This window comes from Lactuca sativa, chromosome 7 (assembly GCF_002870075.4).
Source record: "Lactuca sativa cultivar Salinas chromosome 7, Lsat_Salinas_v11, whole genome shotgun sequence".
NCBI classification, from domain to species: Eukaryota; Viridiplantae; Streptophyta; class Magnoliopsida; order Asterales; family Asteraceae; genus Lactuca; species Lactuca sativa.
In genome coordinates, this window is record NC_056629.2 from 20,884,621 (window position 1) to 20,907,706 (window position 23,086).

General features: G+C 34.3%; 5 protein-coding genes across 5 annotated transcripts; 1 reads left to right on the forward strand and 4 right to left on the reverse strand.

Moving 5' to 3' along the window:
* The first annotated feature begins 759 nt into the window (after positions 1 to 759).
* LOC111890962 (probable F-box protein At4g22030) lies at positions 760 to 2,375 on the forward strand. Its single transcript, XM_023887039.3, has one exon. It carries the CDS (start codon positions 976 to 978, stop codon positions 2,245 to 2,247), a length of 1,272 nt encoding a protein of 423 aa, XP_023742807.1. The 5' UTR covers positions 760 to 975; the 3' UTR covers positions 2,248 to 2,375.
* Positions 2,376 to 4,008: 1,633 nt separating this feature from the next.
* LOC111890942 (aminomethyltransferase, mitochondrial) lies at positions 4,009 to 6,241 on the reverse strand. Its single transcript, XM_023887018.3, has 4 exons — positions 6,071 to 6,241; positions 5,204 to 5,772; positions 4,948 to 5,066; positions 4,009 to 4,672 (listed from the first exon to the last, which is right to left on the reverse strand). Exons 2-4 carry the CDS (start codon positions 5,759 to 5,761, stop codon positions 4,129 to 4,131), a joined length of 1,221 nt encoding a protein of 406 aa, XP_023742786.1. The 5' UTR covers positions 5,762 to 5,772; positions 6,071 to 6,241; the 3' UTR covers positions 4,009 to 4,128.
* A 2,177-nt stretch (positions 6,242 to 8,418) lies between these two features.
* On the reverse strand, positions 8,419 to 11,327 carry LOC111890920 (uncharacterized). Its single transcript, XM_023886993.3, has 6 exons — positions 10,821 to 11,327; positions 9,946 to 10,593; positions 9,438 to 9,854; positions 9,168 to 9,340; positions 8,837 to 9,020; positions 8,419 to 8,643 (listed from the first exon to the last, which is right to left on the reverse strand). Exons 1-6 carry the CDS (start codon positions 11,247 to 11,249, stop codon positions 8,563 to 8,565), a joined length of 1,932 nt encoding a protein of 643 aa, XP_023742761.1. The 5' UTR covers positions 11,250 to 11,327; the 3' UTR covers positions 8,419 to 8,562.
* Positions 11,328 to 11,946: 619 nt separating this feature from the next.
* On the reverse strand, positions 11,947 to 14,418 carry LOC111891053 (two-component response regulator ORR23-like). Its single transcript, XM_023887141.1, has 7 exons — positions 14,166 to 14,418; positions 14,003 to 14,079; positions 13,505 to 13,541; positions 12,643 to 12,763; positions 12,395 to 12,527; positions 12,127 to 12,270; positions 11,947 to 12,042 (listed from the first exon to the last, which is right to left on the reverse strand). Exons 1-7 carry the CDS (start codon positions 14,416 to 14,418, stop codon positions 11,947 to 11,949), a joined length of 861 nt encoding a protein of 286 aa, XP_023742909.1.
* A 1,644-nt stretch (positions 14,419 to 16,062) lies between these two features.
* LOC111891054 (uncharacterized) lies at positions 16,063 to 16,634 on the reverse strand. Its single transcript, XM_023887142.1, has 3 exons — positions 16,557 to 16,634; positions 16,307 to 16,405; positions 16,063 to 16,257 (listed from the first exon to the last, which is right to left on the reverse strand). The coding sequence occupies exons 1-3, from the start codon at positions 16,632 to 16,634 to the stop codon at positions 16,063 to 16,065; spliced, it is 372 nt and encodes a 123-aa protein (XP_023742910.1).
* Positions 16,635 to 23,086: the final 6,452 nt, after the last annotated feature.

The window sequence follows — 23,086 nt, forward strand, 5'->3', positions numbered from 1 at the left end:
CACATGAAAATTAATCATTTTGGATAACAAACTTTGTCGTTTTTTTTTCATATCTATTTAGATTTTTTTGAACAAAAACACACGATAAAAATATTAGAGGTTTTTAAATACATTTGTATTAATCTAAAACTATATTTTGTGTCCGTATTATATTTTATTTTCTTTTTTATGTACATCGATCGATGTAAAATTTATGGTTATGTGATTTTTAATATATTTTGATTGATCTACAACTTGTATTTATATGCATTTTTTATTTTAAATGTGTAGACGTCTATGTGTGTAGCAAAATAGAAAAAAAAAATATGAAAATTATAAAACCGGTTGAACCGACAACGAACTGGTTGAACGGGGAACCGGTCACCTACCGGTTCAACTAAAAAACCGCTTTTTAAAATATAGTGGAATACCAATTTCCAAATCCCACTTTTTGTTAACTTCTAACAGTTCCGTTGCTAACATTGTTAAGTTGGCATATTCCCGACAGACTGAATACATCGCTATGCTGTCACACAGACGATGGATTTGACAGTCGTTAATATTCACCGTTTCAATTAAAATGTGAAATTTTATTTGCAATTGATTACTTCGTATACGTTGAAAATCGGTTAAAGTCTATGATTTCAAAATATACCTTTATGGCATGTTTTTTCAACTGAACTGGCTCAACTCTACATAATTTTCAATTAATTTTAAATTTTGGTCCAGTCAAAATGGGGCAAGTTACGAAATAGTCCATCCAAATTACCTGATGTCAACACATCCTTCATTCAAAGTTTGAATATCTTGACCATTTCCGAACTAATATCCCCCCTATATATAAGCTCGAATCTATCTACCCAATTCATACCCAAGCCACAAATAAAAAACTTCCAACAACCAACTACTCTCAGAGGTCATAACATACTTCTGGTTTTGTTTGGTGTTCGAATTCAATATACACCATCTTATTATAGGATCAAAGAATAAGCATATATGGCAGCCATTAATCAAGCTCCAACTTTCATGCGTTCAAACGCATCATCTACTTCTCCCTTCCCTTCGTCTTCCCACAAATATATCACAAACGCTGCTATCAGTTTTCCAAAGATTAAAACCAATAATATAAGCATCCGCCCTCAAAAGATCCCATCAAACATAGCTCTGGTTGAAGAAACGGATATATATTCAAGAATCATACCCAAGAACCCGACCTCAAGCCCTAGAAATGTTTCTGGTGATCCTCAAGTTATGGAGAAGCTTTACCTGATAATGGAGGCTGTTTCTGATCGGGTGGAGATGCATAAGAACATTGGAGAGCAAAGGAACAGCTGGAACAGCCTGTTGTTAACTTCGATCAACACCATTACTCTTTCGGCTGCAACCATGGCTGGTATTGCTGCTGCGATGACGACTACACCTGGTGCACCATTAGAAGTGCTTAAGCTCTCATCTACTTTCATGTATTTGGCTGCAACAGGGTTGTTGGTTATCATGAACAAGATCCAACCTTCCCAACTGGCTGAAGAACAAAGAAATGCTGCAAGATTGTTGAAGCAACTTGAAAGCGAAATCCAGACAAAAATCGCCATAGGTAATCCTACACTCCGTGATGTGAATGAAGCGATGAAGAAGGTTTTGGCTATAGATAGAGCATACCCTCTTCCTTTACTTGGCGCCATGCTTGAAAAGTTTCCAGCTAAAACTGAACCAGCGGTTTGGTGGCCAGAAAAGAGGAGGGCTTCTGCTAAAGGGAAAAACGATAAAAATGGTTGGAGTGTGGAGTTAGAAGAGGAGATGAGAAAGATCATTAAAGTTTTGGAAGTAAAAGATAAAGAGGATTACTTGAGGTTAGGCGATAAGGCCTTGAAACTCAACAAAGCTTTAGCCATGGCTGGTCCACTACTAACAGGCTTAGGAGCCATTGGTTCGACCTTTCTTTCATCCTCTCCTCATAATTCTTGGGCTGTTGTGCTCGGAATCATGGGAGGTGCAATGGCAAGTGTTGTGAACACTGTAGAACATGGTGGGCAAGTAGGCATGGTGTTTGAAATGTATCGAAGCAATGCAGGTTTCTTCAAAATGATGGAGGAATCCATAGATTCGAACTTGAAGGAAAGAGATGAGGAAAGAAGAGAGAATGGTGAAGTGTTTGAGATAAAGGTGGCATTACAGCTTGGAAGAAGTTTATCTGAGCTTAGAGATGTTGCAGCTTCATCTTCAAAGAAAGGGAAAGACATTGAAGAGTTTGGAAGCAAGCTTTTCTAAATTATGTATTATTTTGATAGTATCATCTCTTGATTAATTTATTCATTTTATGTATATAAAATTTATATATCATGATCATGTAATTAAATAAGTAATTTGCGATCTAATATATATTATTATATATCTCATATCTCATACTTAATTTTCGTTAGTCGTAAATATATATTAAGTAATTTGCGAACTACTCCAACACACACTTGTATGCTTTTATCTTTTTTAATAACATTTTACTTCTGTTTAATTAATTTGAATATTTTAATTGTATTATTGCTAGTACAATCAAGACGCGCGTAATCACTTGGTCAGTCAAACATCTCCAATTAAAATAGAGTATAGGATCCTATTTCCCACGTTAATTTTTTTTATTAAAATGTGTTTAGAAAAATGATAGAAAAAATAAGAGTAAAATTATGGGCTAAACACAAGACTAACATCCATGATCATTGCTAACCGCAACTTAAAATTTTGCATTACCTTTTGAAGATATATATATATATATATATATATATATATATATATATATATATATATATATATATATATATATATATATATATATATATATATATATATATATATATATATTACGTTCTAAAACAACATGTGCCACATGCCATGCACTTATTCATAGTGTCTGTGCATAAACTCGAGTACTATTGTTGGAATGTTAGTATTCCACTTATTCATAGTGTCTGTGGATTAACCTATGGAGATAGTTTCTTTGAATTATGGCTTTGTAAAGTGAACTCATTTTGTATAACATGAAACATGAGTGCCACACATTGATTTTTATACAAATTACCTCCTTTTTTCAAAATAGAAATTAAATATATCTTTTATCTTACAGGAGGGACTATTCATGTAATTTACTCTAACTTATAAGCATGTGGTCCCTATCAAAAATGGAATCCAAACATACAAATGAAAGACGACATACATTTGATTTTTTCTATACTTTAAAAAGATTAAAGTTAATATTTTTTAAATGATTTACCCAATTTAGAAATTTGAAACAGGGGGTGCTATTTGCCTTCAATGACACATGCTACTAATTGTGGTTCTTCTTTAAAAGGGTCACATTTGACATTACTATAACCAAGCTTTGAAAGTGCATAGGCTGATAAACTAATTGGATACAACCAAAAAAAAAAAAAAAAAAAAAAAAAAAAAACCTTATAATTTGTATTTTTTCAACGTTAGATGAAAGCTGCAATTATATCTAACATCTAAGTCAGATGAAGATTGCAATTATAGCATCGCTCTTTCATTTTTTCCTACTACAACATTTTATTTTGAAAAATCTTTCCAGTAATAGCAACATCATCCAAATATATAAACTTTTTCGCTGCTATAATCAGCATATTTTTCAAAGTAAAACGTCCAAATAACAAAACCAAAATTGCAATTATATAATTGGATAGAGTTTTCGAAGTATAATGTAGTAACACAAAGAAACGAAAGTTTGATACTATAACGATAATACACAAATTTAACCCTAGTTTTATTGATAAAGATCCAAATAAGGTTAATTTGGGGACAAATTTATAGCTCTTGATCACTATTTTTGTAGTCTTTTAACACTTAAAACATTCATGTCAACAGGACAAAAGTTGTAATTTTTTGTCCCAGAAAAAAATGTAGAACAAGGTGGGATAGAGATTGTTCGTATACGCAAAAGACGTGCATGCCCTCCATAATGTAAAACAGCCTTAGAAAACTTGTCTAAAGGGCAAATTGAGGAAATGTAAATGCAAAAGGAAAAAAGAAAAATACACAGATAGTCATCCATTCGATGCCCAGAAAAGTATTGACAACAAGAAACAAGTTAAACATAAACAAAGTAGCCATTAAAACACTTCCACTTTCAAACAAAAAAAATTACTACGGCTTGTAATATTTCGTAGCCACAAAGGGCATTTTCGTAATTGACCCTTCATACGTCTTCCCTCGGATGGCAATCTTAACTTTAGTCCCCGGTTTATGCAACCCCGACTTGACATACCCCATAGCAATATTCTTCTTCAAACAAGGACTAAATCCTCCGCTTGTCACCTCACCGATACTCTCCCCGTTCTCATTCTGAATCTCACTATGACTCCGGGCCGGTGGGCCCGCAGAAAAAAGCCCAACCCGCCTAATCGACGGGCCATCTGCAATTTGCTTGAGGATGACATCAGCACCAAGAAACCCGCCTTCGGCCCGTCTTCTTTTCCCAATGGCCCAAGTGAGCCCGGCTTCCACGGGTGTTATGTGTTGCTCCATGTCATTGCCATAAAGGCATAGCCCGGCTTCAAGGCGAAGACTATCGCGGGCCCCAAGACCGGTCAACCGTACTTTTCCTTCCGATTTTTCAAGAATTGCTTTTGCAAGATCGAGCGCGTTCTCTGAGGGAACCGATATTTCAAATCCATCTTCACCCGTGTATCTGTAAACTCATTTGTGTATTAATCATTACTATATCATTGTACTTTTGTTTTTTTAATAAGCAAATCGAGAGAAATGAAAGTAGGATGATATAATAAACAAATCGATGAAAGCACATTGATATTTCTTGATTTTTAACTTTTTCTTGTTTTACTTAATTGATTTAACGAGGATTGGACTTGATCTGATAAGCTATATATGGGTGTTTCATTTTTACTTAATGCAGAAAGAACCACTTAATAAGAAAACATCACTTTATTGCAAAACAAAACGTACCCGGTTCTGGTTAGAAAGCATTTGGAACCATTGATGTCAATTATGCGAAACTCCCCAAAGTACATTTTGCTCAAGTCCTCTTTAGTCAAAAACTGAAGAGTAGAACCTGCAAGAGGACCCTGCAACACAACAACAAAATGGAAAAACGAAAACACCCCAAAAAATGTAGCAATTTGAGTTATATTTTATACACAATAAGTTCAATATATTTACCAATTTGATCAAGAAAGATTATATTTTTGGATTTTGATCATACCTGGAGAGCTAAAAGAGATCTCTCATCGTAAATCTGCCAGCCAACATCCCCACCTTTGGCTTTAAAAGCCTTCATATGTTCTTCAATGTGAGCCAAATCCTTATCTCTACATCCAGCGTTAACAACCAAGTAAATATGATCATCTGTCACTTTCGTGATCACTGAATCATCAATGGCTCCACCCTTTTCGTTTGTGAAAACAGTCAGCGATCCAGTTCCAGGAGCAAGTCCAGCAACATCAGCAACCACGAGTTTTTCAAGAAACGCGATAGCATCTTTGCCTTTGAGACTTAACCCACACATATGGGATACATCAAAAAGACTACCGTTTTCCCTGCAATTCAGGGTCGATTCCATGATTGAATCTTTGTACTGGATCGGCATGCTCCATCCAGCAAAAGGAACCATCTTTCCGCCATTGGCGACGTGGAAATCGTAGAGGACTGTTTTCTTGAGGTCGGCCTCTGAAGCGTAGCACCTACGAGCGATGGTCTTTTTGTCGGATTGAGCAAGCCGACGAGTGATTGATTGCCCGAGTTGCCATAGTCCTCCCCTCATTGTCGTTTATGCTTCCGAAACAAAGAAGCATGTTATCAGTATAGGTAAGAAAAACCAAGTCTCATGAATTCAAGATCACATTTTGATCTAATAAAGTTGCAGCTTAACTGTTTGACAAAAAGCCTGAAAGAAATGTGACAAGAAAACCCATCCATCCATCCAATTCCCAATCAAGAAAGATCCAATTTTTATAATCTCATTAACAAATTTGTAAAAAGATTCAATCAAAGAAGCAGATCTTTGACACAACCCACAAAGAATTAACATGAAACACAAAAGAAGAAAGAAATGGATTGAAATTGAACTTACGAGTGGACTCAGGAGAGCTGCACCGTTTTTCTCTGTTGAGAAAAGCAAATCTAGATGGGGTTTTTGTTAGTGTTTTGCAATTACTTTGTAATTTTTGAATCTTGTATGTAAATATTTAATTGAAAGAATATGTTTTGAGAATATAAAAATTGGAGATGGTTGGTGGGTAAAAAGGAGTGGGTGGAGGAGGGCTTCTGGTGACAAATCGAACCCCATCGTTGGTGAGTGGTGTTGGGAAGTGGAAAGCACTTGTCATCGATAAGGGTTAGAGGGATGTCATACATTCATAATATATTTTTAAAAATACCATTTTTATTAATATTTTATCCAAAATATTAAATATGACACTTTTGATTTTGTTTGTTTGAGTTCCTTATCATATTGATTTTAAAGTAAATTATAAGTTTGATCTCTATATATATCGTGTAGTTTTTCTACAAATTGATCTAATTGTATTTGTAAATGTCAATTTCCCTTGTATTTATTGTAATGATATCGGTTTTAACGGTTGTTTGATGTGTTTGTTTACTGGATATGATAATAGGTTGGATCTAACTTGGTCCTGGTTCATCTGATGTCTTTTAATTGGCTGGATTTAGAATTTTATATAACTCAATCAACAACAATCAAACAGCAGTCTATCATTTACTTGGTCTTACACGTGTCATGGAACAAGCCATTAATGAAAATCGAACAAAGTGGCTTCAGAATACATACATCTAAAGGCAAATATTTTAGGTTATTTATAAACTGAAGTTTAATAAATAGAACAAAATTAAAAATATTACAAGTGCTTAATGTTCACCCTAACTATTCAATGACATCAAATATGTTTGAGAACACCCCATTATATAAACTGTTCATGGAATTCAAGTAAGCTTCAAAACAAGTAAATTAATATTGTTTGTTCCTTGTAAAATAAATTTTATTCCTCCTAAATGCAGGTGACACTCTAAACAATTTTATTCCTTGTAAAATAAATTAATATTGTTTGTTCCTTGCAAATCTAGATGGGGTTTTTGTTAGTGTTTTGCAATTACCATGGGGTGTTCTCAAACATATTTGAGAACACCCCATGGTCATTACCAAGTGTTATACGATATACCATGGAATCCATTGGAATAAGACAGGGACTAGATGTCGACAGTAATACCCCGGGGTGAGAGCTTCACATAGATGACCTAGCATGTGTATAAGGGGGTGTTAACCGGGGCATACAAGAGGATAGCAAGTCAATGCGAGAAGGAGAACATACATGGACCTAGGTTGCTATACTATCTTTATATTTAGCCTTTACATTCGAGATTCATATTATTCTCCTACTTTATCTGGGTGTTCCTCTCATCCTAGAACCATTAACCAACATCGCCTCCACCTTCTAACTTGTTGTCGGTAGCCTCTTTTAGGCATTTCTATACCACCTCAATCTCCTCCCCTTAATTTTTCAATTACCCGCGACACTCTAAACAACTTTCTAATAGTCGCATTCAATATATTATTCAACAAAGTTCTACCGCAACTATTCATTCCTATTACTTCCATCTTCTCATACTCTTTTTCAGCCAACATTTAAATCCATATATCATAGAATTACATTGTAAAAAAAATCTTTTGGTTTCGGCAGAACCTTCTTGGGTTCTTGCCATACAAGAGTTATATTGTCGTCCTCTACTTTAACCAACCTGCTTTGATGCAATGCCACATGTCTACCTCCACGCACCTCCCTTATGGATTAAAGACCTTAAAACTTGAAACTCCCTTATGTGTAAAGCTTACTCCCTTGTAGTTACATCTATTCCTTCATCATCATGCTACCGTTGAAATTACATCAAAGATACTCTGTTTTATCGAGTGTTATACGAGCATAATCAAAGTAGGTCAGGTTACCATCGTAACCTAACTATTACATGACAAAATTTATCACTATCTAATAAACCCACATTATGTTCTTAACCATTAGCATACCTTCTTTTTCCTAAAAACAATGTAAAAATGTTCAAAGTCATGCACCTAGATCAGCAGTTACATGATCATCTATAAACATAAAAATATACTTATGCAACACCGGTTAACAATCGAGAACTAAACAAGTGCTTTGTTCACATCATGTGTAAAGAAAACTCCCAAGACACCAACATTCATGCGAACCCAATTGGAACTTACCATACAATCCACAACAAAAGAGTTCAAGTATTAGACTACTAGACACACGCACTAAAAACAAATACTAAATCCATGTAATGAACGTTCAAAATCTTAAGCGAGACCAAAAACATGATATATCATTAGTTTATGTATACACGGCTACACCTACAATACCCATAAATGGATAAAGATGATGAAAACTATAATCAAAACAAAACCAACATAATTTGATTATCATGTAGATTGTTCAATAAAACAATTGTTACAATTCTCAAGACTACAACCCTTTTAACAAAGTCAAAATTGCGAGTGGTCAACAAAATCTAAACCTCTCATCCATAATTTCTTCAACTTAATAATGTAGCATTGCCTTTAAGTGTCCTTCTTGCACGCCAATGTACTGCAGCAGCACTTTCTGATGTCCCCATCTGCACATAAACCAAGACATGACTTAATCTGGTAAGTGTCCTTTTTTACTTGAAACAAAAAAAGAATTTGATTTCATGAAAAAGTACAAAAAAAAAAAAGGAAATAAACTTTTCCCTCATTTTAACATTATCTCTTTCATATCCCTAAGTTTCGAAAATATTTTTCTTTTGAATTTTTTTTTTTTTTTTTTACCTTGGACTCCATAGAGTGATAATCTTGCCACAAACTCGCATCTTGATCATACGTTGAAAGTGCAGCTTCATATAATTTTCGGGTTTCTACAAGATTAGCCTTTGAAGCAGCAGATGCAATGTTCATTTCCATTTCAATGCAATTTTTATAAAAAACAAGACCAGGGCGAGGTAATGCAAGAAACCTGCAGATTACAAAATGTTCACAAAAAATCACATTATAAAAATTTAAACTTTTGCTCATAACGGAGGGTAATAACAAAAAAGATAAAAAGGGTATTCAACAAAAATCGATATTTATTAGTATATATGAATCTTTATTAATGACATACCTTTTGTACATGTCTCTTGCACTCTGAATTCCATTTTTTTGTAGAATAAAGTTTACAATTGTGGAAGAGAGGGAGAAACCATCATCACTACCACCATCTCTGGTCAAACAACTTACAGAAATATCCACCAGCTTATCAAAATATTGCTTTTGATTTGCAAAATATTTCAACCCCTTCACAATAAACAACAATAAACATAAAAAAAATATTCAAACTTTATACTTATGAGTAACTAGAAACAAAATAAAGATGATTAAAAAAATAGTATACCATAAGCCAGAGGCTCTCAGCTTGTGAAACAGCAATTTTCCTAAGAGGGTTTTGCAGGAGATTAAACACAGATGATAAATCATCTTTTGTTGGAGTATTTATACGTTTCATTTCTATTGAGAGGCGTAAATCCCATAAACTGGCTGCTTTTGAAAGCTCTCCATTGCAAAGTTTTTCTGCTAAGTTTCTAGCATCATCTAATCTTCCAAGTTCTAATAGAAAAGATACATTTTGGCATGCAAGATCTTCTGTAATGCACCCCATACTTTGAGCCTTTTCATAGACCTTTAGAACATGTGAAACAAGATCTATATCGGAAACCCAAGAACTTTGATGAACAATTGTGTCCATCAAGAATTTGATGTAGAGATCGAACATTGTTGATGATGGTACAATCTTTAAAGCTTCATCATAAACCTAGAGAAAAAAGAAGGTAAATCGTGAAGTTATGAAGGTTTTACATTTACCAAAACACTAACGATTTTTATTTCAATTAATTGGGGTTTACCTGAATTGCATTGTGTAAATGATCTCTCTTTACATCTTGTGTACTATTATGGCCTGCTGCTTCATACTTTGCAAGCCAATCCCAGTATCCTGTTTCTTTTGAAAATTGATTTTTCATGTCAGAAAGTATCTCATTTTTCATAGTTTCTGGATTTGCCAAATGTGTTGCCTCTAGTATCTCAAGAAATTGTGTTCTCATGGTAAAACTGGAAGGTAGTGCGTCCACTGCACATTTGTAAACAGTTTGAAGGATGTTCAAACCTTGTTCCCGAAAGACATTGATTTTCTGTTTCAGTTCCTCATTTTGTACATCTAAATCTTTATGATCTTTAGTTTCTCCATCAATTGGCATAAATAGCTCTTTGTTTTCGTCTCTCCATTGTTTATCTTCAGGCTCATGGCCATCAGTAACCAATGTTGCAACATCTTCTCCAAGAGCAGACCTACGAGCACTTAACTTATTAAGATATGTGAGCTCCATTCTGAGATATTCCACCCATAGAGCTTCAGATGAGGGGCAACATCTCAAACCACTTTGCATAAGTGCACGAGCAGCTGCAGCATTTAGGTTATGATCAAACTCCCATGAAGCAGCATATATCCAGACTCCAGGTACTTTTGGGTGAAATCTAATCACCTGAGCCAGAACCTGAAAGATGCACAAATAGTAAATGGAAAAACAATCAGATTATAACTGAAACTGATTATTGAACAATCTGAATTGAAAATTCAAGTTTTTAGGTATAAGTGCATAACTTTATCTTATTTCAAGCACTAATCACAGTTATCAGCAACCAATACAAGCAGAAACAAAACGTAATGCATTGAATGATTAAACTACGAAAATGTATATTACAAGCATTGAAAATCATATACCTTTTTCATATGTCCATTTCTTCTTTGCCTACAAAACTCGAGATACTGAAACCAAAGCTCAATGTCTCCTTTAAACCTATTCGTGGCCAACCGATAAATCTCAACGATCCTTGAAATTCCAGAAAAGTCAGAAACAGACTGCTTCATCTTCGGCTTCTTTACAACGCCTTCCCCGTCTTCACTCTTCTTTTCGAGCTCACGCAACATCGCTTTCTTACGGAGGAGGCGGAGAGATTCGAGAGATTTCTCGTAATCGATATACGCTAAGTAATCTTGTTTCAGAGGACTTGGACGTTTGAGTCTATACTCAAACTTCCGGCGTTGTTTGACGATTTCGGCAATTTCACGGCGCGAGAACAAGCCACGGCGCTCAAGGTCGTCGAGCTCATTGACCATACGCTCTAGCTTGTACTGTACTACGTCCGCCATGATTACTGTGTCGTAGAGAATGAAGAGCAGGTAGCGAAGGGTTTCCGCTCGTTAGGTTATCGACGACGACGGCGGTGTTCATATATTTCCCACCTTACTTATAATTTTTTGATTACTGCACACTTGGCCCCTAAATGTTTCAACTTTTAAATTTTGGCCCCAAACATTGTAGTTTTACCTATTTGACCACTTTTTAACCTTTAATAGCAACCCGGTCCTTGTTTATATTTCCATATGTTAGGCGGTGATCTATAATGATATTATGATAATTTTTGTATTTTTCTCGGTTAATAACGTTATTGTTTGTATCAACATAGGTAAAATCGTAAAAGTTACTCAGAAAAAAAAAATGAAATGTTCATCATATATATGTTATCATGTCCTACGATGAGATTCTAGTGGTTGAGGTGCGAAATTCCATAAAAATCTAAGGTCCGAACTTAAAGACATTCAAAATATAGTTAGTGTTTTGTGATTGATCTCATATCGTGAAGCTTAATACAGATTAACATGAGCCATCCAAATAGAATGATTTATGATTTTTTTAGGTTTTGTGAGAATTAATGTACTACATGCTTAGGTTATCATATCTAACAAAAAAGCATTAATGCATAACTTAGATCCAAATGTAAATTTTACAAGTGAGCTCTTATAAGAATGATCTTAAAAAAGGAACATTTTAACTCTTGCAAAAGGCTTATGGACCTCCGAGAGTCAACTTTGTATTAACACTAGGTGTTTTAGACAAAGTAGCAACAATCGCATCTTCATAGTTCTCCGTATCTTCATTTTCCTGTATTGATTAATGTAACACTTCATGGGTTAATCGGAACCATTAAGTCATACAAAAAGATAATAAAGAAAGGGAGGTGTATACGTTATAATTTGAGGTGAAACCACTAGCTAGAAAGTCTTTGTATATGACCTTATTGCTTAGATATACATTAGTTGCTTCAGAAACTTGATTATAAACTTTGTCCTTTTTTCCTTCGTGTGTTCCATGATAACTGTTGGGGCTTCCCTAAACATTTCAACCCAAATACAAATACAAGTTAGAATGGCGTTAAATATAATTATTGGTTTATTTGTTTCTTCATATGAAATGGAATAAGCTTGAGGAATTAGGTGTTAGACGATATGCATACGTGATGAAACTTGCTCTTAGGAGCATGAACGAATTGTTGGGAACGACTGTAAATCGAGCGTTCCATTTGGCCCAAAACAATACTTGTCAATTTCTCGGGGTTCAACGCTAGTAAAGGCTCATCGGCCATTTTCCTACATTATTTCAGTTATAGATATGTCAACTTAATTATATTCTCTATATTATCAATTACTTAACTCAATAGCTAATTAAATTGAAATTAAACAAGCAAAATATATAAATAATTACATGTTCACGGCCGATGTAGAGAAACTGTTGTGCTTATAATATTGCTCATGAGGTCCAAGCCCGATATTGACCGATACCCCATGATAGTTGTAACTTTCAAGTCCTTTTGTTTTTGGAATATCTATCATATTGAAAAAGAACAAACATAATTAATTAATATAAATGTGAATCCTAGTCATACTAATTAATAATCACTTTAAGTGTTTATGTGGAATGATTATAGTTCTATAGTTATCTATTTTTTAAGGTTATATTGTCCAAGTCCAATACTTATTGTTTATAAATAAATTAGCTTATTATATTTAACGTTTTGATATATAACATTTCAAAAGTAGCTTATCATAGATTATAAAATAACTTACAAACTAATTTTTTAATAAGCTTCTTTGAGATAACTTATTGATAAATTAATTTATATGATAAATACTAGCTTATAAGCTAAAACCAAGTTTTTAGTATTTGAAAAGCATGTGAAACAAAACTAATTATTCAAAGAAAAACAAATTAAATTTACATATTATTCAACTTTATAACCCTAAATTAAAATCTTTTTTTCATAAAAAATAAGTTAATAGATTCATATGTCTAATGGAACTAAAAATAATTGTGGAGATTTGAAAATTTTGTTAAACCTGATAAATAATAGGTGAGAAATATTATAATATTGGACACAAATAAGTTTCACAATATAAATTTTAATAATTCAATATATAAATGTCATTTTTGTGTATTTTATATATTTGTTTTTTTAAATAAACAGTTTTGCCTAATATACCAATTTAATTCCTACGTTAAGAAACAAGATTTCATAAAACACACATTGACACACACACATTTAAACAATATCGATATGTACGCATACCTTGTAGAATCACCGCGTTCTTCATGTTCCTATACATCTGCTCATTGATAAGCCATATATATGTTTGAGTGTGATGTGTGTACATAGATACATATGTATAAGTATGTACATATACATGTGTGTGTGTGAGTGAGAGAGAGAGAAAGAGAGAGAGAGAGAGAGAGATTAATATGACCTTATCAAATTCACTTACTACATACTGATTTTTCAAACAGATCATGTATTATTGCAAATGCATCTTTCACATTTACAACTTTCATGTTTAAATATGCAAGAAATCACCAATATATGGATACACTTGCAAGTATACTGTATACATGCACAAAATTGTATTTTTATGCTCCTTTCTTCAAAACGTTAACAGCTCAAACTGAATACTATGAGATATACTCCAATTTTTTAAACTTAATGAAGATCTCATGATACATTATACATATATGCACATATATACATGCATGTGTGTGTGAATGTATATATGAGATACTATATATAATTGACCTGAAGATGGCTCTTGATATGAGATACAGATAATCCTTTCACATTCATCGTCTTCAAGATCATCTTTGGAGTTGCTTCTATTCCAAAAAACAAAAACAATTTAATGGAATGATCAACGATAGCAATATATACACACATACATATACATAGAGCAAGACATTACTATCTTCGCCTCCAAGTTTTTGAACTGCATTCACAAAGAACTGATGAAGTTCATCTGTCCATTTAAGTCTGGGAACCCTAGAGCGATTGTACGATCGAACAGCTGGCTTCCTTAATTTTGAGGTATTTTCTGGCAAGTAACCATCCATCCTGTGGCAAACAACCCTAGATGAACATTCACAAGAGTCTCCCATGGCTTCAATGAGCAATGGCAACTCCTTTTGAGATCTTTGATCACTCTTTACCCTCTTCATTTCTTACAGAACATGATTAAACCAAATAAAAATCTCTTGATTTATGCAACAAAAAAGATTTCAAAAATCGTGATGAGTGTTGCAAACTTTGTCCATTTCTCTGCCTTCTAACGTACCATTTTCTTTGAGATACCCCAGCTCAGAGAGCGACACTTGTATCATCCGTTTATTATACGGGACTTGAACGGATGGTTTCTAGGTTACAGAAAGATTCCGACCGTTTTGTGGTACTATTTTCTTTGTTGAAAGGGTAATCAAGTCAATTGAGTTTTCAATTGTTGTGAATAAAGCTTACTTGTATACAAAATTTTCAGAGGTTTCAGACACTTTCAAATTTGCATTCATGTTGAAGATGAAAACATCATACATGGGTCAGTGTCAAAACATTCCCCTAGAGGCCAAAGCATAAAGAGACAAAGGACATTATAGACTTTTCACAACATGGGTATCCTTGATCCTTCTATAAAGATATAGATGTGTGTAACTCATGAATATCTTAAAAACATACCAGTATATTAAATGTTGGTCTGGTGCTTACTTGTTTTTTATTATTTAGATCCTAAAGACATTTACATATATAGCAGTTTTGCTATTCGCTAGTTTGGTAAAATACATAACCATAAGGGACCTAAGTCATCCAAAACTACCCCGAGCCCGGTTCGGAAAATACACAGCTACAAAAAGCATTAATGGAAGCCGATATATATATATATATATATATATATATATATATATATATATATATATATATGGAGATGATCAAATGAGAACACCTAAAAGGTTGAGAACGCAAGAACAGTTCTGGACCAATCATTTTATAAAGGTATATTAGTAATTTTATATAAATATTAATTAATGATTTCCTAAAATATAGGGATAATGATTTTAATTACCTAACAAAATTAATATTTCCTTTTAGTTAACGAAATATATATAAATATTTTTTTTATGATTTTTTCCAAAAATTATTTATGACCGTTTCAAAAAAATTATCTAAAGAAATTAATATTTCCTTTTATTTTAAATCTGAAAAGAAAATCTATTAAAAAAATATTATTTTCTACTATTTCACGTTTTTGTTTTTCAAAAAAAATGAATATAAATCCAATCCCAACTCAATACACTTCCAATCATAAATGAAAACACATCAAATTACAAATAATTCAATACATCTTCCATAAATTGAAAATAAAAAATAGTGTAAAAATTATCATTTTTTCATAAAATGAATACCTCTAATCATAAATAAATACACTCATTCACATGAATATACTACTATCCATAAATAAATACAATCATTCACACACGAATACATTGCAATTCACAAATGAATACACTGTTATTTATAAATTAATACACATTTTATCATAAATGAATACACGTGCTATTCATAAATGAATACAATCATTCACACATAACTACAACGTTATTCATAAATGAATACACATGAATAAATTCATAGTAGAATAACCACAAGCCCCTGCTTCCAAGAATTGACAAAATAATAAAAAAGAACTTCATTTAAGGTCTGCCACATAAGAAACTCTTCAATCCTATCACCTCGCATATCAAACCAGACGTAGAATTCATCAAAAAAACTTATATATTCCAAAAATGCCCTCGCTCTTTTTCCTCCCTGTACAGTTAAAAAAAATCTTTAATCCTTGTTAACCCACCCATCTTCTTGAATCTATGTCGGATAATCTGAGTCAACAAGAACCAACCCACAACCACCGCCATAGAATTCTTAACCTTATTCCTAAAATACCCTTCAGTCAAAAAATCCCTATATCGATCTCGCCTTATACAATTAATTCTTCCCTCTTTCGCCATATAATTCTGATCCAACCAACCAATAAAGCCATCAGAAAGATCAAAAGAAGGAGACCTGAAGCCAAGCACCAGGAGCACAACCTAGGTCAACAACAGAGGAACCAGGTGTTATCAATTTGTACTGTTTCTGAATCTGGAGTAGCTGTACTTCCAACTTCCAACCATAATTAAACGAAAACTAATGAAATTGTAATGGTGATACTCATATCATATTTTGGTTAAATTAAAGTTCATCCGAATATAAATATAATATACCGGTTTTAATCTTCAAATTGTGAAAAAATGAAACCTACCTAGTATATTACCTTGAAGGCCAAGCGAGCAACATAACCAAGTCGCTGAGCTTCTCTGTAGAAGAAATCTGCAGTTCCAGAGTCGCTCATTCTACTTCGATAATCGATTCACAGCAAATCGTAAAAAGTAAAAACCCCTCTTCTATCTTCAACGTTCAACCTCTCTGTGTTCGGGTTCGGACTTGGTAGGATTCAAAGAGATATTGTTACTGGCAAATAACACAGTAGGACCACACATGTTTAGAAAAAGAAAAGTACTAAAAATGCCCCGGATTGCGATTACCAATCGTGATTTTTTGCAGTCATTCTTCAAGCCCTGAATCGGGATTGCAAGTCATGGGGCTTACGAGAAATCGAGGCGGTCTCTTGGCCTTCGATGGAATTGGCGATGATGGAAGTCAAAGGGGCGGAGAGTGTGAAGGCTCACCAGCGACGACAGCAATAAGGCGACAGGAAGGGCTTCGATTCTCCGGCGACCCTTGTGGCTTAATCGTCGTCATCAGCAGCGCACAAATGGGGGAACACAAACGAAATTTTACTTCCCTTTCTCAATATCTCTTTGAATCCTACTGTGTTATTCGCCACTAACAACCTAAATCAACGGACATTTATCATTCTCGATCTCTCTTTCTCTTTCTTTGAATCCTCTTGCAAGTGATGTTGTTTTGACCAAGGGAAGGTCGGCTATGGTTGTCACAGTAGATGCATCTTATGAAACCCTAGAGAGAGAGAGGATATAGATACGAGAATAAGAAAGGTAAGAGGTGAGGGTGAGAAATTATAGGAATCAGGTAAAATTGCAATTCCTATTATGCCCTTCTGACCATTCAAATGTTACACTTAAATGCCAGTACTTTTAGAATTTTTCATAAATCCCCTATTTAATAGTAACCATAGATCTTAGTATTTAGATAGTCCAGATCTGTTCTCGCGTCTCAACCTTTTAAGCGTTCTCATTTGATCCTACTCCTATATATATATATATATATATATATATATATATATATATATATATATAGAGAGAGAGAGAGAGAGAGAGTTAGGTTCAAATGTTTTCACTATTTATTGTGTGCATGTATGATTAATTATAGACCAATCATTTTAGTTATTTTAATAAAAAGTAATTAATTCATATTAAATGTTGAAGATGTAATTAATATCCATTATATCTTCAACATGTAATATTTATTAATTACTTTCTTAAAATAACTAAAATGATTGGTCCAGAATCAATCATACATGCACACAATAGATAGTGAAAACAAAATAACCTAACCCTATATATATATATATATATATATATATATATATATATATATATATATATATATATATATATTGTGGCCATGTCAATATGGAATGAAATCAATATACTTCTTACAAAACAAACATTTAAAATGAAACGACAATAATACGACTTATGGAAAGCCTCGAGAACACAATCAACAAAGAGGTATCCCCAAATATACCACAAATTGACACCACTTCCCATAAGGATCCACGTATAAGTAGTCACATCTGTAACACCCTCATGTTGATCCTGAACTCTTCATCTAATACGTGTTGTAAGTTGTAACACCCCATTCTTTTCACCTTTAAAATAATATGGTTTTAAACATGGTCAACCCAATAGGTGCCAACGGCCAACCTAGGTGACCAACCAGGGAAAATTTATGAGGGGCCCTAAAATTTTCAACAAATAAAAAAGAAAATCATAAAAATATAGGCCAAACTCTAAAACAACAAAGAGGAGAGGAAGATGTGATCAATATAGCAAAGAGAAGGATACAATCATCAAAGGAAAATCAATAAATTAATATCTTTAAAGTCATTAAGGCAAATCAAAAAATCTTACGAGTACTACCTATTAGTTCTTAAAACCATGCATTGGGCAAATTATTATTTCAGTATTGTTTTCTAAAATATCTTTAATTTTTCTAAGAAGTATCAAATTTTTCCAAAATTTCAGGTTTTTATGATTTGTTTTCACAAAATTTCCAAAATCAAATACTAGTAGAGCTAATTGAGTATGTCGGGTCTTTTGGTGAATTAGTGCTTGCAAATTTTCTGATATATTCTAGGAAGGATTGTGATGGATAAGATTTTCACAAAATCTCATCAAGCTTGATCCCTCATTTGATTAGGAATGTGCCAATCATCTTGAAATGTTCTACATTTGACTTTATATTACCTCAAGTTTCTTATGGTGCCTTGTTCTTCACAAATGAGATAGGACTTTTGTTATGTAAATGTGTGGTCCAGCGAGTGGCTATACCCGAATCTTTTGGTAGTTATTGGAGATATGCTCATTGATACAACAAGTTAGTCACACATGAAATAAATATATGAGCCTATTGGGTTACACACAAGGTTCAATCTAAAAGAAATAATAAATAATCAAAAGGACTAGTTTATTTTGCATCAATGGTTGATGAATTAACTAGAAATTAAAAGAGATGGACCTTACATGTAATAAAGGTTTAAAGTTTGAGATAATACATTATTACCATAATTAAGCAAACTTTCATAGAAAGATAATTCCTAGTGTTTATGCATTATATGTGGAATGGAAATCCCATGTATTTGGTGACGTAAACACACACCCAAGTAAGGGTGTTTTGATCTTGCTTTTTCATCAAAAAAAAAAAAAGACGACCAGTATCTTTCTTGCTTGCTTAGGATGGCAACTTTGGGGTGTGATCTGATAGAGAGACTCTATTTTGATTATTTTGGCTCGTCATGATCTTCATTAAAGGTAAACACGAAAGAGGCAATGAGAAGGAATTATGTTAATGGGAGGAAAGGAAAATGTTATGGGTTAGTTGGGATAAAGTGTTAGCTACGAAGGACAAAGGTGGTTTAGGAGTTGTCTCTTATTTAGCTATGAATCGAGCCTTTTGATTTAAATGGATTTGGCAGTTTTTGTCCCATAAGGAAGTGTTTTAGGTTAGAGTGGTTATGGTTATTCATGGGAGTAATGGTTATTTAGATCGCATTATCCTAGCTTCCAAGAATTTTGTTTGGCTTAATATTATTAAGATGCTTTCTTGCCTTAAAGATAAGGGGTGGATTTTCTTGCTGAATGTAAGAAGAGGATAGGAAATGGTTAGAGATACGAAATTTTGGGAAGATGTTTGGCTTGGGTAAGTTACTTTGCATTCTCGTTTTCCTAGGCTTCATCTTTTAGAAGGCTTAAAAATATGTGACGGATGCAAAAAAAAAAAAATGAATCTGCCTTTGGTTCATTTTTTCTTCGGATGCCTTTGGGAGGGGCAAAGAGTGCCCAAGAATGTGCTCTCACTTCTCTTTTGCAATCAGTTTCTTTGGTGTTTATGGCGGATAGATATGTGTGGTCTTTGACTAGCTCGGGAGACTTCCCGGTTGGTTTTGCTCATGCTTTTTTAGATACTTATATTTTACCTTTGGCCTTTGTTGCTACACGGTGGGTTTCCTGTGTTGCTCTTAGACTGAACCTATCCTCAGGGGAACCACTCAACTCTTTTCCCTAGATCCTCTGAACTACGACGAATCTATTAGAATCATGATTGAATTCATCTCGAGACACCCCATTGTGATTCCTCTCACCAAAATCCCAAACCCTAACTTTCCTCTTAGGCTATTGCACAAATCCTTTGAACTTGTTAACTTTGAAGATGAAGTCTTCGAGGTCAAGATCACAGATAATCGAACTGTACATGTTCATAAAGCAACCTTCCTTCGTGAAATTGGAGTTGTAGAAAACCCTCAAGGTTTTTGAATGCAGGAACCCACAACAAAATAATTCCAATCTTTTCTCACTCAGATCGGGTACAAAGGGGGATTCAAAGCAAAGGAGTTTAAGAAGTTAGCGGTTCCCGGTATATGGACCATTCTGATGCACCTCATTCTCAAATGTTTGTCTGGAAAGAACGGTCGAACGAACACAACTCTACTAGAAAAACAACCTTTTACGAAGCGCATTGCGTGTCTTAAAACGCTCGGACGATGCATAAATGCGCGTCAAGGAAGGCCCTATCATAACGAGAGACGACACACTTTTGCGCGTCATCTATTTATGACGCACAATTATGACACGCAATGCGTATCAAGGAAGGCCCTGTCATAAAGGAAGACGGCACGCATCTTCACTGGCCGATCAAACGTCGTTGATCTATCGGAGGTCCTTTGGCAAGACTTCAAAAAGTTCACCAAGAAAAGGAAGACGAATGAGTTTCCGAGTCTAAGATTTTGGGCTCTGAAACTACAACGACTATAACGAAGTGAGGCAATTCCGCTCAATTCATACATCCGTGAGGTATATTATTCCTTCAAAATAATTAAAACTTACATGTTGCGTAGTCAAGATGCTTTCAGAGTTGCCCAATGACTTCCTCAACACATGTTGGATACTAGGCAGTTATAGCGGTCCAAAATCAAATATCGGTCAAGGGCTGATATTTGAGATATAGGTTATCGCGGTGGGGTATCGGTATTTTTATATCATGCATAATTAATATATATAAACATAAAACATATATAAAAGTAATATAAAAAGTCAAAACTCAAAACTTTCAATGTTTGAAACATAATTTTACGTAAGCCATGGAATCTTCCTCTAAGTCCACATCAACACTGCATCTAATTATTTTATCTAGATATTCCACATCAACTTTAATATCATCATCATTTAAGAATTAAGTAATTAACACATCAACATGATCAAACATATAGAAACTAGCAAGTTAACACTTAAGCATTTAACAATTAACATAACAATAAGATCGGTTAATACTTAAAACATGAGTATATGACCTAAAACTAACAATTAAGTACTCAACATAATACCAGGTTCAATTGAGTTAAGACCATAAGACTTAAGGCCATGAATCAACACTAAAAAAAGCAAGTAAAAATACTTAACCGATATCCCACCTGGAAATATCAGTAAATATCACCGATTTTTGCGGTCTAATATTTTGGATCGATATTTGACACAGTTATTTTGAGAAGTATCGATAACCGATATCCCACCTGGAAATCACCGATATTAACTACTTAGGTTGGATATTATTCCTTCCGATTCTCCATATTTGAAACAAAATCTAGAGACTGCCTTTATGTTTAACCCAACGCAACCTGCCTTAGTATAGGATGAATTAGCCTCGAAAGAGAATAAATCAACTGGATTTGAAGGCCGAAAGAAGAAAATTGCCAAAAAGCGAAAGGCATCCCCTTCATAACCTAAGGCCAAAAAGATAACCAAAAACATTCAATCCTCTCAAAAGGATACACAGATCAGATCTAGACCTAACTCTGGGTCATTGCTTATCCCACCCACCTACTTTTGCGAAGTACCCTCCAGAGTTTCACAAACACACATTGCACACACTCACTTGGAGTCTGCTCATGATCTACCCTTACACTCCAAAAAGGGTGGTGCTGGTATTAAACAAAGTCCCTTGAAGCCCCGTGGGACACACTCATGAGTCAAATTGAATCGCCCTATCTTTTCAACAAATGAAAAATATGTATCCCTGCCATAGATTCCAAGCTTTCTGAGATAATAGTAGTCTCTCCCACCTCGGAAGCCTCAACCGATTTGATACCTGACACGGGTAAAGGACGATTGGGTTTATTTTTTTTCAGTGCCCATTCAAGGCGTCTGGAGCTCTCAAGAGAACAAGTGGAATACACTCTCATCTCCATGTGCTAAAGTGAAATCCGAAGTCGTATTCCTTTCACATTTCCATCCATTGAAGAAACTAATCAATTGTTGTAGCCATCCATTGATGCTTTGAAGATCAAACAGAGTGTAGATGTTCCCACGCTTGATGTTACAGTGGATGATCCTCCTTAGAATCAAGATGATGCTGCAAAAGGTGTTCATGTCTCAATGCCTATCTCGGATGATCCCAAGCTTGATGATGTAGAAGATCACTCCGAATAGATAATGTTTGAAGATGAGAACACTATTGTTGGTGCCATTCCACTTCCTTCAACTTTCAGTCTGCGGCAAAATCCATCCTCCTCCAAAGCTCACTTTGACATCGATCTCTCTTCATCCTCAGATGAAATGGAAGGAGAAGAGAATCAAGAAGGAAACAACATCACCTCTCCCCGTCTAGAAACAATAGTTGATGGTGATATCGGCACTCAAGCTCAAGTTGATTAAAACGATAATAGCATGGGTCCATATGATTATGATGATGGTAAAGATGATGATAAGAAATCCAAAAGTTCCACTTCAAACACAGGATCCTCATATGAAAACATAGTTGATCTGTTTTCTCTCTTGTAACACCGAGAAAATGTCACCAAAGCTAATTCTAAAGTCAACAAAATCTCTACCAAAGTCGCCTCGCTTGATTCAAAATTTGATTTGGTGATTCAATCTCTTTCCAAGATCAAGGATGTTTCTCATGCGAAACTTGATTGAGCCAACCAACTAGATCAACTCATTTCTTTTCGTTTGAAGCACACCTTATAAGAAGTTGAGGAACGGTCCAAATACAATCTTGATCATCACATCTCCACCATTTCTACCGTGTTGAAGATCCACGATG

Excerpts from the sequence above, each read along its gene's own strand:
- LOC111890962 (XM_023887039.3), top strand. The coding sequence starts at position 976 with ATGGCAGCCATTAATCAAGCTCCAACTTTCATGCGTTCAAACGCATCA.
- LOC111890942 (XM_023887018.3), bottom strand. The coding sequence starts at position 5,761 with ATGAGGGGAGGACTATGGCAACTCGGGCAATCAATCACTCGTCGGCTT. Across the intron at positions 5,067-5,203 it reads GATCTCTTTTAGCTCTCCAG|GGTCCTCTTGCAGGTTCTAC; the intron begins GTATGATCAAAA and ends GTTGTGTTGCAG. Across the intron at positions 4,673-4,947 it reads TGCTTTCTAACCAGAACCGG|ATACACGGGTGAAGATGGAT; the intron begins GTACGTTTTGTT and ends ATGAGTTTACAG.
- LOC111890920 (XM_023886993.3), bottom strand. The coding sequence starts at position 11,249 with ATGGCGGACGTAGTACAGTACAAGCTAGAGCGTATGGTCAATGAGCTC. Across the intron at positions 9,341-9,437 it reads CTGAGAGCCTCTGGCTTATG|GGGTTGAAATATTTTGCAAA; the intron begins GTATACTATTTT and ends TTTATTGTGAAG. Across the intron at positions 9,021-9,167 it reads GCAAGAGACATGTACAAAAG|GTTTCTTGCATTACCTCGCC; the intron begins GTATGTCATTAA and ends TGTAATCTGCAG.
- LOC111891053 (XM_023887141.1), bottom strand. The coding sequence starts at position 14,418 with ATGAAGAGGGTAAAGAGTGATCAAAGATCTCAAAAGGAGTTGCCATTG. Across the intron at positions 12,764-13,504 it reads GAACGCGGTGATTCTACAAG|ATATTCCAAAAACAAAAGGA; the intron begins GTATGCGTACAT and ends TCAATATGATAG. Across the intron at positions 12,271-12,394 it reads CTAAGAGCAAGTTTCATCAC|GGAAGCCCCAACAGTTATCA; the intron begins GTATGCATATCG and ends TGAAATGTTTAG.
- LOC111891054 (XM_023887142.1), bottom strand. The coding sequence starts at position 16,634 with ATGAGCGACTCTGGAACTGCAGATTTCTTCTACAGAGAAGCTCAGCGA. Across the intron at positions 16,406-16,556 it reads TTGCTCGCTTGGCCTTCAAG|TTGGAAGTACAGCTACTCCA; the intron begins GTAATATACTAG and ends TATGGTTGGAAG. Across the intron at positions 16,258-16,306 it reads CTCCTGGTGCTTGGCTTCAG|AATTATATGGCGAAAGAGGG; the intron begins GTCTCCTTCTTT and ends TGGTTGGATCAG.